Here is a 17253-nt window from a genome sequence, read left to right as displayed (position 1 = left end):
AGTCAACAATCAATAATTGTCAAAGCAGTCATTCTTCACATTTCCATTAAAATTCTGGAATATGATATAAGACACTACAAATATTCATAAAATTATTGTGTGTAGGAAATCATGAGCAAGTCTAGAGTCTCAAGAGACACTGATATTTTGGTTAAGTCATTTGTTTTCAGAAACAAAATGCACATATTTAAACAAGCCACAAATACATTCCTTGTCATTAATAGGCCAGGGCCTCTGTAAACCCTTCATATCCTTTACACCTTCGCAGAGTGGAAAGCGCTTGATATAAATGTGTTGAAATGTTATTTTTTATTCTACATTAATACACTGCCAATCATACAAATTTTATATATAGCATACATAAGTGTACACACACACACAGTATGCAAAAGTTATGTGTGTGTGTGTGTACATTGCTTTAACCAACTTCCTGGAAAATTTATTTGTTGCACGTAGAAAACCTAGGGTGTAAATATAATGAAGTAAAAGTTTGTTCCACCATCTCTTTAACGGACCCCTTTCCATGAATTCTGTGTGCAACTTGCTCACGAATATGGAAAATATCTGAAGATTTTCTCTTAACTTGTCTTGATTTCCTTGAAGACTCTGGCACACGGAACCAGATTAAAATAACCTGGCATTGCCAGAGACTTTGCCCACAAATACCAAGGAATAAATATCAGAATGATGGATTCTCTTTCCCTTGTCAACCATGAATGTGTTCCAGCCAGGGGCCAGGTCTAGAGAGCAAATTAAAAAATAGAACAACAGAACCAAAGAGTAACTTTATTCTCTTATTCAAAGTTTATTAAAATACAAGAACAAATTGTAAAAGCACAGGTACCACTCAGCACCAGTATAATAACTCTCTTTCTACTGATAATCTCCAGAGCATTTCTGTTTCTGCAACTGAGAAGCAGAGATCTACACACGTGCATACTCACCACATGCACCCCCAGTACTCCTAAATCATGCCCGGAATAGTCTCCTTGCCAGGGAGACAAAGATGGGCAGAAGTAATCTAATGTGACTACATCCAACCACTAACTGAGTCGCGGACTCTTTTGTCAGTGGTTATCATTCGCACACTGGAAAACTCTGCCCAGTGCCATCTCCCTCTTCGGGTGCCCGATTATTTGGGCTAGTGATAGAGTCTGGTGGCAATGTGGTGCAAAACTAAACAAAACTGGCCAACATTCCCTACCCAATATCTTTTCATTGCTTTGGTTATGAAGTCCTGGATACTCATGTCTTCACATCCTCCAGTCCTAAAACACATAAAAACTACACGGACCAGTGACATGGTCTGGACAAGTCTTGAGAGAATTTCACTTGTTTCCCACCCCACTCTCTGGGCTTCTTTCACTTATGTGTTTACCTGTTTGCTTTGGCAGGGGAAAGGGTATTTAGAGCCAAAACAGTGACTTCATTAAACAGCTCCTGGGTCTCTGAAGTCTCCTTAGTAAATATTAAACCCTTGCGGCTCTGGGGCTGCTGCCCAAGACAGGCAGCAAGCCCCAACCTATGGGAAAATATCTGCATGTGTTTGCTTTCTATTGGTTCAGACTCACGCTGGAACAGAGCTGGGTCTCTCGAGTCTGGGGCCTTGCTTTGGGTCTCTCTCAAACATAAGGCATTAGAAGTGGCCCAGTGTTCGGCTTACCCAAATGTCACTAGTGATATCAGGAGGTCTCCTCCAATGGTAAGACGTTTCTTTAGAAACCTTCCTAAGCCAAGCCTTCAGGGCCCAGTTCTTCACAGTTACTAACTCTCCCAAGCCCCATCATCTCCTTTCATCACTGACCTCAAGACACTACCACGAGAGTGCCATCACCACACTACTGGTGTGCAGGCCCCATTCTGGACATACGTACAAAGACTGGGTTTGGCTTCTATTTTTAAGATAAAGGTGGAAGTAGGGAGAAGTTTGAAATATAAATAAAAACATTTTAGCTCTGTTTTTTGGTAATATCTTTTTTTTTTAATTTCTTGGAATTAAAATCCCCATTGTTAATCTCCATTGCCAAGAGACATGCCATCAGGCATAATCTGAAAAGCTCTAAATGCTGTTAAAAGTTTTCATTAATCCTTCAATGTAACAGAAGTTGCTGTCTACGGTTTCCCCTTTGTAATGGCCTGTGATTCTCTTTAAGCTTATTCTCCTACCCACAAGCCAGAGGTCAGATGGACTATGTCTTCAGGTTCATCCTCATGTAATCTATGGTATGGGAAGTCCTGTGCATCAGTGCATACCTCTTGCTGTGGACAGAGCCCGCAGGACATGCTAAGGGTACCTTTTATCTAGCTGGGAATTCCCCCAAAGGCATATATACTGTCTTTAACCTGCCCCTCTGGTATTTTATGCAGTAAGATAGTACCCATGCATGACCTCACCATACTACATAATTTTTATTCAAGAGCCCAAATAGTGAAATACACTCAGGCAAAATGGAAGACAGCAGGCTCTTCCTCTCTCCTTGATCACAGACCAGGCATTAACTGGTTAATGACAGAATTTAACTAAATCAGTAGGTCATTTAGAACTTCATATTACCAAAAACCCGAGGTACATTCTATAGACAAAGCAAAGACATAGAACCAGCAGATCCAAAACATGAATAAAAAAATCATAAGTTAAATGACTGTCACTTTAGCTACATAAAGCGAATCTGCCTCTAAAGAGGTCAGTTACACTTTTATGTCTGTATCAAACACTTCTATATTACTATTTCTATATTAATGGGCATTTCATTTCATGCCCAATCAAGAAACTCACTGTTGATTCCACTAATATTTTCTCTAAGCAATAAAATAAAATAAGTTTTGAGCAGTAAGTCTTTCAAACACTAAATGTTTGAGTAAATCGAGATTCTATGATAATATCTAAAAGTTCTTGGAAACTGTTTCAATAACAGACAAGCTAACTCAGTTTAAAGGCTAAACTGATTGCTCCATGTAAACATAGCCTATGGGGAGAAACTGTTTAGGTACTAAGAAAAAGAACTCAAACTTTCATCTATATGAACTACAGTTCTTCAGAGAACATACTTTATAAAAGACTGGGTAGGTGGGGTGGGTATTGACAATTTAATAATATCTCTGAGCATATCAGCTAAACATTGATTCTCCTCTATTGCAAATGAGTTCTTGTTTAGTTCCTAAAAAAATACACCATAGGAAATCATAAAAGTTTATGTTGAGACAAATAGTCCACATAATTACAGGCTTATCATAACTCTGATAACACCAAGCCTTTCTACATAGTGTTAGGATTCCTGAGCTTTGTCAATTCTCTTTCTCCATTGGCCCCCATGGCCTTTATTCCAGTAACTCTTCTATGTTCTATTGAACATATCTTTTTCCCTGATATTCAGCCTATGCCTTTATATGTTTACTTCTGCTTCATTTCTCCATAGGACTATCCTCACAGAGAGGAACTGCTCACACACAATCTTCTCTTTCTTTAAAAAAAATGTATCACAAAAGGGTGATGTTTCCATCATCCTTTTTCCCAAACAACCAGCACTACCTCAGCCAAATCTCATCCTCCCACCAGTTTCTCCGACATCCTGTTCCATTACTGTACACAGAACAAAGGGGGAGTTTAAGGACAACAGTGTGAGAATGCTGCCACCGATTTCTCATTTTACTTCTCTAGGGTACCACATAAATCTCAACACCATTTGGAAAATAACAATCAGTGGGCCCACTGATAAGCTGGAATATAGAATTTAACAACTGGGGACTATGAAATAATTTGTTCTCAATGTGATTTTCCAGAAATTTGTTAGATAACATCATATTTTCAAAATTTACTTTTTTTTGTGGGGGAAGCAGTATATTTTATAGAATTTAAGACACTGGAAAGTTTAAATGTTGCAGCAAATAAATAACCAGTTAAAATAGTGCTTTAATATCTATACAATAAATTAGTGATATGACTGATATGTTGCTCCAGTTTTTAAAATATATATTTTTTATGCACATTCAGTTCACACTTTTTTCTCATTTCAGGTAAATAGTTCAGGAAGGTATTTGCAACTTGAGATATCTTTTTCTATTAGCTTTATTTTATGATTCAATTACTAATGGAATGGTTATAAAAACCTTTGATGGTACATATCAATACAACCATATACTATGAGTTGATAGCATCCTCAAATTTACAATAAAAAATCTATGATACAAATTGATTGGTCTAGTCTTCAGAGATTATGCTATTTAGATATTATATTATTTATAGGTAAAACTACAGTGCTTTTAAAGAAAAATATGGTGTATGCATATATATATTAAAATAGCATTATAATAATGTACTATAGAGGCCTTAGATTCCTAGACCTCACTCAGCTCACAGAAACAAAGGAAGATCCAAGTCCAAATTCAAATGGAAATGGAAATTCCACTTTACCAAATTCCACGCCACTGAGGGTTGCCTTGTATCAAAAGCTTCAAAATTACTTGTGGGAATGATCTTAAACTTTCTCTTCTTCTATTTTGCAACCAAAGAAACCTGTTTGTTTAAACCTATCATGCCTTACAGTTCACCCACTTTGGAAAATGGTGCTGCAGCTGAGAATTTGGATAAACATTTCTGAGCTGCAGAGTATACATTCAGAGAACACCGCTGTGGATACGGAGACCAAGAGTGAGTGGGGCCACATCATAACTGTACAAATGGAGAGGGACAGGACGAGACCACTGGATATACTGGTTTTGTTTCACCAGTAACATGGGGTATAATTCACCCACTGAAAATATGCATACCACAAACATGTTTCAAAAAGTAATTGGTTCCACAAAAAAGATCCTCAAAAATACAAATATTAAAGTGTGTTTTTCTTTTCCCTTTCAATCCCCCTCTTTCCCTCAATCTAGGAATATATGATAAATACACTGATTTCATATGTCTATCCTCTATGCTACTTCTAGTTGAACTGCTTCTTTTTCTGGACTTGTGTATGTTTCCATGTTTTTGTGGCTAACAAATTAGTCCCACTCTATAGCCTCAAGGTGAAACTCTATGAAGTCTCCCAATCTTTCTGTCACCTTTTCTTGTGGCATTTTTCCCGTCTGTCTAGAAAGTAACCCTCATATTTTACATTCATTTTAACCCTCCAGGTAGGAATCTTTCTTGATGTCTGCAAAATACCCAGGCGAGCTTTGTGATAATGAGACTGGCATAGAGCACTACACGGCTACAAACCAAGAACATCAGAAACTTCTCCCATATGTGCCAAACACATGGCCTGGGTTCAAGGATTCATTGTTAAGTAAATATTTGGGAATTTTGCAGTTGGGCTCTATCCATGATGAATAAAGGCTAGGCAATGCCCCTTATACTAGCAGGGATAGAACTTCCCTAACATAGTAATTATTGTGCTAAGTCTTTTCTTCGGGTCCCAAAGCATGCATCAGCTGTTTCACTTCTTTCTTCAAGGCAGAACACTGAAACAGGGTTTCTTCCTCTCCATGTCGGGATCTTTTCATTCATCACTTTTCACCATGAAGAAAAGTGATGGGGCTGCAAAGTAGCCAAGTGCCCTTTGAATTGTGAAAGAAATATTGAGATGTTAGACCTTTATGTTCTTCTGACATGTAAAGTCTCGTCTTTTGGGGAGACAGTAGGACTCAGTTGAAATAGTGGATTCAGGTCATAGTTTCTTTTCCTTTACATAACTTAAAAAAAAAAAAAAGGTCTTTCACAACCATACTTTTAACAAGCTAATTTAGATTTCATCTCTTGCTGAAATTCTTCTCCAGCCAACACCGGACTTCTTGAAGGTTGTAGCAGAAGGGGCCCTTTCCTCCCAGATAAGCAATTTTCTGTCTCTGCACAATACACACACGTTCAAAGGCTACCCCGTAAGCTACATTGGCATTATTGTCCATGCGGTCAGCCACAACTTGGCACTGGGGCGGCAAGGAGAAACGCTCCAGGAGCTGCTGGGCTGCGGCACATCGGTCTTCCTGGTTCCGGTGCTTCTTTACCTCAAAAGACAGAGAAGGCACCGCCCAGCCATCTGAAGGATGAGCCTCATCAATGTAGACCAAGAGAAAGTCAGCCACTGATGAGAACTCGTCCACCAGTGTGCGGAAGGCTGGCAGCTGGCTAGTAAAAGGAGGTCAAGTGGCTGAGCCAAAGTTGACCACCAGTGGGCGCTCCGGGTGGGCAAAGTCAAGAAGGTGGCACTCGGCTCCATCAGTTACCTTCTCCTGGGCACCACTGCCACTGTTGTCACCTCCTTCACGACTGGATACATGCACCACACTGGAATTGGGGGCATCTTCACCCAGTTTCACCTGGTGGTGAAAAAAATTTTTAAAAAGAGGGAAAAAAATACCATATTAAACACATGGTCTCTTCAGTTCACTCTATCTAAAAAGAATTAGCTCTAATAAAATGTGGTATTTCCTTCAGAGGGTGTGGTAAACATATACTGAATGAAGAGGCATGATGGTACATAATATAAAGAATGGTCCTAAAGAGAACAAGGTCTTTCTGTTCTGTACAGTCACTGAAAGTAATTATTTTCATCATTACAGGCACAGCAGTTAACCTTTCCTAATTACACTGAGTCTGATACTCTGCTATCCTTGTAGGCTGTCAGTACTTAGCACACATCATATAACAAATGATCAACTGGCTTCATTTTCAAAGTTAAAAGTGGATGGCCTACTTTAAGAAAAATGATCAGAGTCATGGGGCGCAGGTACCTCTTTCTGAATTCCCACTTTGAATTCTGAATACGTAGGAAAGACCCTTATTTTCTTAGCATGATGCTAAGTCATTGAATTTCAACCAATGAACAATGATACCCATGGGCTCTATTCTTGGTCAGAGCTAGAAAACCTGGCGTCCACCACTTTAGAGAAGGGCTACTCCCATTTCGCCTCTTTAGTACTTCAACCATAACTATCTGTAAAACAGTAATAATAATGCCTGTATTCCTCAAACATTTTTGGAGGCTAACAGGAGGAAAAGAACTCTTTGTATACTACGGATCACTGTGTGGGTATAGGCTGCCATTATTAGCAACATGAGAAACAGAACACTATCTGTTCTGTGCAACTCTACGTTTAAAAAGCTTATCCCTAGAAGTGATTTGAGCTCTCCTTAGTATAATCCTCCCTGGAGGTTTCCACAGCTATGGCTTACTTTGGGGTTCTTATGCCTAGAACCTCACCATGTCTATCAAACAAACATCTGAACAAAAATATACAATTATTCCAGAATTCTACCCTTAATTTCTCATTTGTCATGTGTTGTTCTGTTTGCTTCACACTTTTTGTCTAGGAAGTCACAAACCATTTACTTTTCTACCATGCATTTTACTAACAAACTCCTCTGAATTATAAAATACTTAGGCAGAAGAGGTCCAGAAGTAAATTGTGTTATATGCCTCCCTTGCATGGGTTTAAATAGTTGAACACAGACTGAAAGAAAGTTTGCTGGCCTTTGTATCTGTAAATTGATAATAAAAGCAGGCAACATAAAAGAACCAATTACTTTGCTTTGAATTAACACAACTGGATCTTCCCCTAGAATGGTTTAATCAAAGCCAATAACATTAGGGGCAACCTACGACAGTACGATTGATTTTTATACACTATCCTTAATATTACAAAACACTTCCAAGTGGAATGACTGATTCCCCTCATATAAATACAGCCACGTATACCACTGCTGTTAATTGAAGTCACTTAGAAGTGAATAGTTAAAGACTCAACAATCCAAACTGATACAAAACACCCAAGGGCTTTTATTCAGAAACTTCTAATGTTAATGCATATTTCATTTTAACTGGAGAAAAAGAATTACAGAAGTCTTTTCTTTTCCTTCTGAAAAATCCTAGCAGGGCAGGCTTTAAACAAGTAGTATCAGTTTTCTAAAAGAAATCTTAACATGTTAATCTTCTTCTTAGAAAAGGAAACTGTTGGTGTGATTAAAGTAAGTATATTTGTCTTCAGCTACCATCAGGGTAGAAGTTATTTTATTTATATTAATTTTCTTGGTTAATTTGAGTGATACTAGATGGAGAAACCTAATAATCCAATTTTAGCTGGATTATTTTATAGTAGTTACACTTGTCTCTGAAGTATTAAAATGTACCTAAAATTTAAAGGTATGCATATGATAAAAATTTAATCTATGTGTCCTTTTTGTACTTCTTTGTAGGTTTAGGTGGTGGTTTGGCACACCTATCACCTTCTTGTTAGATCTTTCCCACTTAATAGAGCAAGAACAATTAACAGGGTCACTGTGCTATATTCAACATAGTGTGATATAAAGATCTGAATGAATTGAGATTAGTCGAAATCCACCAGTTGTAGCTACTTCTTGTTAAGTGAGCGACCCTTACACAGGAGAAAAATCACTGCTGGACCACAGACCTGCAGGTTCTGGGGTGACGAAAACATCCATCAGCTTTTTGGAATCATTATTAAGACCTACAGACAATTGTGTGGTCTCGTTAAATAGGTCTCCCATGCGCCTGACTCTCACCCAGGCAGAACTGTTGATCCTTGCATTATTCCTGATTATTCAACTGAATAATCTAATTCAATCCTTTGGTCACAGGGACTCTCTTGTTACCTGTAGTTAATTTTCTTGGAAAGTTAAAGCACCTTCCTCTTCTTAGTTATAGTGTATAGTTCAGCCACATAAGCTTTTTCCAAAAGACAGACTAGTTTACCTTAGAAAATTTAGAACAACTACAACATCTTCACTGTAAAATTAAAAATTAGAAAGGCTACCACATATATGATTATCTTTATATGTGGGCTTTGGCATTTTGAACGAACTATTGAGTGAATGATAGTTATCCTCATTGGCAGGGGGTCAGTGAAGAATTTTACATTTAATAACCTTGATCTGCAATGAACTAATCATATTTGGGTGATGGATATGCTCACTGAAGTAAGTATTTTAGAAATGTGGATCCTAGACCCCTCCTGTAGAGTTCTGCCATAACCAGTGCCAAATGCTGTTGATCTGTTCTTCATCATCTCAGCTGGTCAGTGCATAAAATCAAAGCAGCCAACCCTCTATTTTGTTGAGCAGCCATGGGACCCTACTGCACACTAAAATGTCATAAGCAGATATGTTCATGAGGGTGACCAGGTAAGAGAAAATGTATAGGTACGATCAATGCTCTTAATAAAACTATGAAAGAAACACACACACCCACACACACCCATGATTTGTAAGACCAAGTGTGAGTAGACCAATAGTCTGCTCTTACAAGCATCATATACTAATCATAAAATTTGTCATCTCTGCTGAAACCTGCTGATATAGAACAATGCAGAAACAATAAAGAAAAAAACTTTAGAAATTTTAAAAATCAAAAGTTTGCTTCAAACTAAAAAAAAAACACATCTTTTGGACAGACATCATTGTTCATTTCTCATCTTCCCATTTGATCACCAGGAAAATGAAATTCCTATTATGACCAGGGTTTCAAATGGAGAATTCCTTGATTTGCTTGGTTATGAACCCTGCTGAGACACAGTGGGAAAGATCACTATTGTCTTCAATGACAGAAGATTCTTTGCTTACCCCAGGAGCAAAGCATTCCTTCAAAAAAAGCCAAAATGGTGAAGAAGTTGGTCTCCTAATAACAGTGAGGCTGCAGGAAAGCAGCTCAATGAAAACAAGCCGTCCCCTGGTATTCCCGAACTTTGTTTTAATTTCCCACAGTGGCACAGAAAGTCTCCTGGCCACAAGTTATCTATCATCTTAATTTCTCCTTCTTGGAGGGTTTGTGTTTGGTTTTTGGCCTTAATGAGACATATTTGCCAAAGAGGCATTCAAAAGGCATTTTCTACTCTTGCGGAACAGTAATTAGGTCGGTACCTCTTTCCTTGCCAGCATGAGCTGCTCTGAAGAGAGCCCTGCCCAGTATTTAATGCTCAAACACAAGAGGCATCATTTCCACTAATTGCTCTTGAAGTTCCGATGTTCCCAAAGGGTCTCTTTATTTTGCAAGGATCAGACAGGACACATGCAGAATATAGTATTGCCATCACTGACTTTTATCTCTTTCATCGGTTTTCATACAGTCATTCTTTCTTCCGCTTTTGAAATCAACATCAACGCAACACCAACAGGGGAGGTGAACAAAGGGTTTGCATTTTTACAACATGGAATATCTCTGGGTAGAGCTCAAATATTGTGATAGCTATATTTGCAAATATGAAAGAGAGTGCAAATATGTGGTATTTATATAAACTTGATTCCCTTGACGATGGGATAACTTTTGCTGAACGTGTTCTATCTGTGGGGAAAAGGATAATCGTGTTTTAGCATGTGGATTGGGAAATAAAGAGCGGGGAAAAAGAAGAAAGAACTTTCATCAAGTAGAACCTAGAAACAGAGCATATACTACTGACCTTGTTTTTCGTTTTTGTGTTTTCTTTTCCACAGCCTGAGAAAGGTTCTCGACAAAATATCCCCTAATCTCATGATCGAAAGTAAAGCAAATGATAAAAATGGGGGTGGGTGGCAGAATAATTTTTACACATCCTTCTTGTTATCAAAAGCCCTGGAGTGGCTTTATTAACTATCAGGACATTTTCAAATTCTTGGACGTAACAACCAGGCTCCATCAATGTCCCCAATGTGGCCAATTATTAAGCAGTGGTTTAACCATTTACATCCAAACTGCACAAATAAATCAGACTTAAAGAATAAGCTACCTACCCTTTGCTCTGAGTTCTGTTTCCCTTTCGCCATTCTGTTTTGGATTAGTACCTTGAAAGTACAGCTCTAAGCTCTATCCTTCCCAGCATTTTATCCAAGTGATGGACAAGCTGTGGCTTGGCCTTTTTTGTGTTCTTTTGGGAATGTTTCTCTCTTAAAAGAGCCATGTTCTATTGTAGAAACTAGTGTCAAAAGGCTTGAGGTGAATGAAGAGGAGGAAGAGAATGTTAAAGAGACTCTTTTCAAACCAAAATTATATGTTCAAATGAATGTTTTCTGTGCCACTGCAATACTAAGTGTGTAGAAGCTAAACTGCTTGTCAGCGTCTATAGTGTGTGTTTACTTTTGCACTTCATTTAGGTAGGAGCCAGGCCCCCAGACAGGGCAGTTGGCTTATTGGTTGCATTTTTGAGCCTTGGAGCACCAGCACAAGGATGCAGTGTTAGATGCAATGACACTTACTAGGGAAACTTAAAATTACAAATATCTGTTATTCACCTCGGTCTTTCCACAAGTCTGTGTAGATGTTCTTTTTTCATCAAAACTATGCATGGAACTCCCTCTAACCAAATCCAAATTATGTTCAAAAGCTTTCCTATCAAGTTAATTTAAAATTCCATCCAACATTTTAATAAAGAAGGGCTTTTTATTTTATTCTGTTCTGTTTTAATTTCTTTGTTACCTCTTGCAGGAGCCAAACACTTTCACTGCACTTTCTCTAACTATCTCCCCAACTATCTATCACTCAACAGCAAAGGGAATTAGAAACGGCAGGCAGAATTGTATCATATGGGCACACCCCCCTCCTCCTGGAAAAATCTGCTTCTGAGGGTGGCAGCCTCAAAATAATGCAAGGCAGGACTGTGAAATACCGTGCTGCCAGCTCAGACAGAACCTCTCCCAGGGTGTCTCTAGAAATGGCTGCACCCAAAGATGGCAGCACAGATGACAAAAGCCTGCAAAGCAGTGATTCAACCTTCTTCAGAGATTCTCAGCGGCCCTCAAATTTCACCACAGCCACCACTACTACCCTTGTCATACTTGGAAACAGAAGCAGACCTGAATTCAGTACAAACTGTGTTCACAGTGCTTCCATTCATTGTACACCCAGTCCAGTCTTGTATCTGGATATATGGGTTCTTGGGTTGCTTCTTCTCTTGGTAACTATTATACAAATCATTAAAAGCAAATATAATAGCATCAGTCATGAACTTGGTCACCAATCAAATCGGTACTCAGAAGCAATACAGGAAAGGAAAAGACATGCCATATGCAAACAAACAAATCATTCATCCTTCTCAACTACCTGGAGTAACAACATAACATCACAATGGTATACCATACACTAGTGAAAATCTAAATAATGAAGTTTACTAAAGAGGCACTTGCTTTTTCCTTTTTATGTCAACAAGTTGTTCAATAAGAGAAACAAATTCACTATTTGTGGGTAACATCACAGCCCCCATAGTATATGTGAAAGATATTTATATAAGTGTATATGTATATAAGTAAAAGTCTCCCTCCCAAGTAGTGACTTTCTTCTATAAGCAAAAGTCAGTTGTCTTTAAAAAAAGTTAAGAGTTAATATGCTGAGATCAACCACAGATATTAGCATGTTATTTCCTACAAAACACACCAACCCACAAAAGACAGATGTAAATGAGGGAACTCCTAACTAATAATATGCCTGACATACTTGTGTACTCCCCACCCTCTTCCAAATTCTCTACCCCCAAAACAAAATAGAAAACCTTCACAACATTGGTGGAAATGAAATGGTCGTCCCAATATCTCCTCCCCACCTCTCCCATTCGCCTCACATACACAAAATACATGAGCTTTCTTTGTTAGAACTTTGAGCATCGTTCCAGATTACTATTACAAAGGAATTTCCACTTCCTAACAAGAGCCTTTACTAGTCTCCTGTCTTTAGGACAACGAATACAAACCTTCTGCAGGTTACTCTCAATAACAAATATACATACTGTCCTAAGACTTTCCTATTTCCCAGTGGATATTTTCTTCTTGATTTTTTTCCAGTGGAACAACCCTGCTCTGGATTCTTTGTGACTGGAAGTTACTTCTTTTCCTTCCTTGGTACGTAGGTTTATTTTTCTAGTGTTTATTTAGGGAGGACTTAATCCCTCCACTCTCTTTCATTCTGAATTTCCAATCTGTTTCTGATGTATTACTTCACTGGCTTCCACATTCCTCTCAAATTCCTTTCCCTGGCATCTTGGACAAGGTTCCCCACACTGGTAGGGAAAACCAAGATTGTCTAATTTGGTAGCTACTTTTGCCAAATGAGCCAATTCTTAAGCACAGAGACGTTTGAGGGGTGGAGAAGGAAGGGACAAGCTGACAGAGGACCAGTGCCAAAGTGTTCCTCTCTGCCTTTTAAGATCTGAACTGAGGATGTTCTACCAATATCTCCAAGTTGCCAAAAGGCTGGAATGCCAGCATTCCTCACTTAGAAAAAAAAGGTCACCTGCTCTGGTTTTGAGAGAGCAGCCCTTGGGACAGGGCTTCTTAGGTACATGAGGCCACGGCTCCAGCGCTCACGGCATGTGTCATAACAGCTTGGAGATTGTCCTGAGCCACAGACCTACCTGTTTTTCCTAAGACAACTTACTTTACTTTTGAGAAACAAAACAAGTGAGTCCCCTTACAAAGTCTAGATTTCTGACAGCCCGTTCTCAGATCTTTCTTTGGCAAACTGATATCTAGTAACAACTCAGTGCCTGATAACCACTTCAAAAGGTTGCAAATCGAAAATCAATACAGAGGATGACACTGCACACAGGCCGGCTTACATTAACTCTTTGCTCTATCAGAAGTGAGGAGCCTAGCATGCCGAGTCCCACCTGCTGGGACCACTTAAGTCTGGTCAATGCCTGAGAGTTTAGAGCAGCATATACTTTCCTCCCGTGCTTTTCGGTGCCCACCCACTGAACTGTCCTTCCTAACACACGTCACATAGCCTCTCCTCAAGTAAGACATCAAAATCGCCAGTTGGGACAAGAGCAGATGACACGCAGCCGTGTCCCCCTTCTCCCAACATTTCCTGCGTTTTTCCCAGGTTCCTCTACCTGTACAAATATCCTCTTCTGCAAAATCTCAGCAAGACATTAACCTTATTAGAAAGACTCAGAGTCATTACAACTTAATGCCTGTTTGCCCCCAAATACAACTTTGGACAGGTGTAAATTCAAGGCAGGAGCTCCCTTGAGCGTAACAGGAGGCCCCCAGTTAGGGCTCCCCAGTCTCACCCCAGGTTCGCATGGCCTCGGGCCCCACACCACCAGCCCTTGCCCCGCCCACAGAGGCCCCTCCCGGCGCAGCTCACCTGTTTGTAGGCGTCCAGGAGGAAGCTCTTCCAGATGCAACGCATTCCCTCTGAGGTCAGCATGCGCCTCCACTCGCCGCGAGTGGACTTGGAGCGGCTCAGCAGCAGCACCACGTGCTTGAGGAGAATGACCGAGTCATAGAGTGCCAGGAAGAGGCAGTTGGAGAAAAAAACTGGCAGAATTTGCAGTGTGATCAGCAAGTCTACGCTGAGGATGCCCATCTTCTCTGCCTCCTGAGTCGGTTCCCTTGTGCGCTCTCGTTCCCCTTCACCCTCTTATTTAATAGGGGGGGTGGTGATAGAGGGGGTGTCGGAGATAAGGGGGAAGGCTGGGGTGGGGGGAGAAGGAGAAAAACTAAATTAAAAGGAAGCCCAAGTTGTCTCCTTTTTCAAAGAAGCAGAAATGGCAAGACTAAGTCCAGTTTCTCCAGCCCAGCAGTTGGAGTGTGCCCATCAATTCATTCAATTCGGAGCTGCAGCTTTTTTTTTTTTTTTTCAGGATTTAAGATGTTTAAAAAAAAAAAAAAAAAACTGGCGCACCGTCCCCAATCCAGTTACCCCTCTCAGAGCCGGTTAAAGGCAGGCTGTTCTACTTTCATTTCCAAGTACCTATGAGACTGTGGCAGAGTTTGCAAAATATTCTTTAGCGTTTCATTGTCTCTATGTTCAGAAACGTAGCCTGTTTCTTTCTTGAATTGCCAGAGTTTTAAAACTGTGCTTTAAGGGTAGTTTTTTTCCCCTTCTTTACTCCCTTTTACACACACTTTCTGCTTTTCTCCCAGCCTGTCTCACTCCCTTCACCAGGAGCGCCTGCCTCCTCTCTTCCCCACTCCCTCTGGCTTTTCCTTGCTGCTCTCTGTCTTGTGGTGCAAAGTGCCTCTCTCTGCAGCCCAGTGAGTCTCCCTGAAGCCTTTTATACATTCCCTGGCTAATTGCTGCAATAGAGAAATGAAAGCCTAATCTTGGTAAAGATCTTGACGTCATTGAGAAAGAGGGCTTTACTTTGGCCAGGACTGCAGTGAATAGGAAAGCAAAACCCGACTTTTTTTTTTTTTTTAGAAGAAGGGGGGGCCCCGAGGGACAGTAGAATTTTGCTTTGTGATTTAAAGAGAGAGAGAGAAAAAAATTAGTACCTTTGACAGTTTTCAGGAAATGCTTCCAAACTTTGGGAAAAGTAATTTAATATAATGTAGATTGATAGGAAAACTCTCTCCTCTAATTATTACTATTATTATTGTTGTTGTTTATTTATAAGAGATTTTGTAAAGAAAGGATCCTGGAAGGCAGGTAGAAAAGAGCAAGAGGAATCATAGATGGTTTCTGCCTTATTTCTAGGAAGATGTAAATGCTTACATTCAGTCTTCATACTTTTATACTGTGGCTTTCTCTTGTCATATTTGTGAACCTAGGTGCCTTAAATATTTTTGAATCATGATCTTATTTAAGAAAATTCAGAGTTGTGAGGTGAAAACCTTTTAAACTTTTCGTGTATCATCACAGCACTTCCCTAAACATTATGACAAAAATAAATTCAAGATTTCTTTTCAGTTTATGGAAATTTCCAATAAAAAAAGAAAATTAAAATCTTCCAGACAGGAAAGTAGCTAGGTGACCAGATCTTTTAGTTCCATTTTGCCTATCTGCAGATTAAATGAAAACTTCCCACCCAATGGCCTTTAGATGCCATAAGGCTGAGAAATAAATTCTTTACAAGAGTGTTCTTTAAAGTCTGCAGTTCCCCTGCTTCTGTTAACATAACCCGTAGCAGACCTGACACTTCAGGGAATTTTCCTTGAAATAAACTTTTAATTAAATTTGTAGGTGGTTAGGAGCAGGCTTTGAGTTGGATCAAGAGCTGCACGGAACATGACTCAATGGCTCCCCTCTCCTGCTGGTCTCCAGAAAGGACAGTTATTTCAGCACACAATGCTTTGGCAGAACGCCATCACCCCCACCTCATTCTAGTTTTCCTTCCTCACTGACCTAACAGATCACCTCTAGGAATTATGTTTTCTTGGAAGAAGAAATGGCCAGTAACAGACACTGGGTGTGAATATAGAATTTTAATTGAAAATTAACAAAGACTTTTCTATGTACATACAAGTTCGCATTAAGCATGAGCTAAGTAATGGGTGCAAACCTGTGGTCAGTACATTTCTGTGTTTTCTTCCTGTGACTAAGCCCTGTAGGAACACAGAAATAATATAAAAACCTAGAGCAGAAGTCATTAATTGGTGGACCCATAGGCCAAATTCTGCATGTATATGCATTTTGTTTGGCATGGTGCTCTTACCTTACAAAAAAGAAAATCTAATGAGAGTGTCTTTAGGTTCCGTGAGACCAGGGATTCCTGTCTGCTTTGTCCATTGCTATTTCTCAGCAGTATGTACCATGCCTGGCACATAGATTAGTTCAAGGAGGACATACTGAATGGATGAATGGACCTGCATTGCTCCACACTAGAGGGCACCATCCCCACACAAAATGAGATGACTGGGGCGCCCCAGAATTGTGCATCCTGGTGGACTTGGGTGTGGCCCACCCCACTGATGAACCCCTCACCACTCTTTGTTTTCTTTAAAATCCAACTCTTTCATTTTTATCATCAGTTTAGCCCCTGATGAGTTTTGGATTTGTTTCCCATGGACTAAATGTTTTAGATAAGATTTCAGAGCTTAGAAAAATGAATATAAACCACATAGAAAAATATTTTTCCAGTGACTAGCATACACTGTTAGCAAATAAATATTATTCATATACATAAGACACATTTACTCCATTTATTTTCTCCAGCTTCTCAATGTCCTTACGGAAGAAAACAGAGGATGATGTGAGGGAGGTGACAACATAGTATTTTAGCTAGTGGAGATGGGAAGGCTCTGAGGCCAAAGTCTCAGCCAACAGTGATGGAAGTTATGGACTCAGGAAAGGACCAGTCATTGGCCAAGTCTTATAATCTTTTACCTTCTCAGGCATTCATTTCACCCTGTTTGAATTTTCCTTTAAGGTAGAGATTTCAGCAGCTATAAACCAGTTCTTCCTCATTTGTTATTTGCTTTCAAGGAGAGAAGTATGATTGGAAATTGGAAGCTAAGAAGGGGGATTGGTAGAAAATCGGAAAAATGCTGTCTTTTTAAAGGCACATCCACACTATAAATGGTTATAAATCAATCTGGCTTTTTTTTTTTTTTTACTTCCTTTT

General features: G+C 39.5%; 1 protein-coding gene across 5 annotated transcripts in view; it reads right to left on the bottom strand.

Moving 5' to 3' along the window:
- Window positions 1-572: 572 nt before the first annotated feature.
- Window positions 573-17253, bottom strand: part of DIO2 (iodothyronine deiodinase 2) — a 227482-nt gene continuing 210801 nt past the window's right edge. For 3 of the 5 annotated variants that reach the window (XM_073242033.1, XM_073242030.1, XM_073242031.1), the window contains 2 exons: window positions 14052-14380; window positions 573-6303 (listed from right to left, as the gene is read on the bottom strand). In XM_073242033.1, coding sequence (XP_073098134.1) covers window positions 5725-6303; window positions 14052-14273 — 801 coding nt within the window. In that variant the 5' untranslated portion in view covers window positions 14274-14380 and the 3' untranslated portion in view covers window positions 573-5724. Of the gene's footprint in view, window positions 6304-14051; window positions 14381-14660; window positions 14963-17253 lie in introns of those variants that run through there. The other 2 variants (XM_073242034.1, XM_073242035.1) reach the window with 2 other exon arrangements.

Source organism: Manis javanica, chromosome 8 (genome assembly GCF_040802235.1).
Source record: "Manis javanica isolate MJ-LG chromosome 8, MJ_LKY, whole genome shotgun sequence".
NCBI lineage: Eukaryota > Metazoa > Chordata > Mammalia > Pholidota > Manidae > Manis > Manis javanica.
Note: the sequence above shows the minus strand (reverse complement) of the source record. Positions and strands in the feature narration are given on the sequence as shown.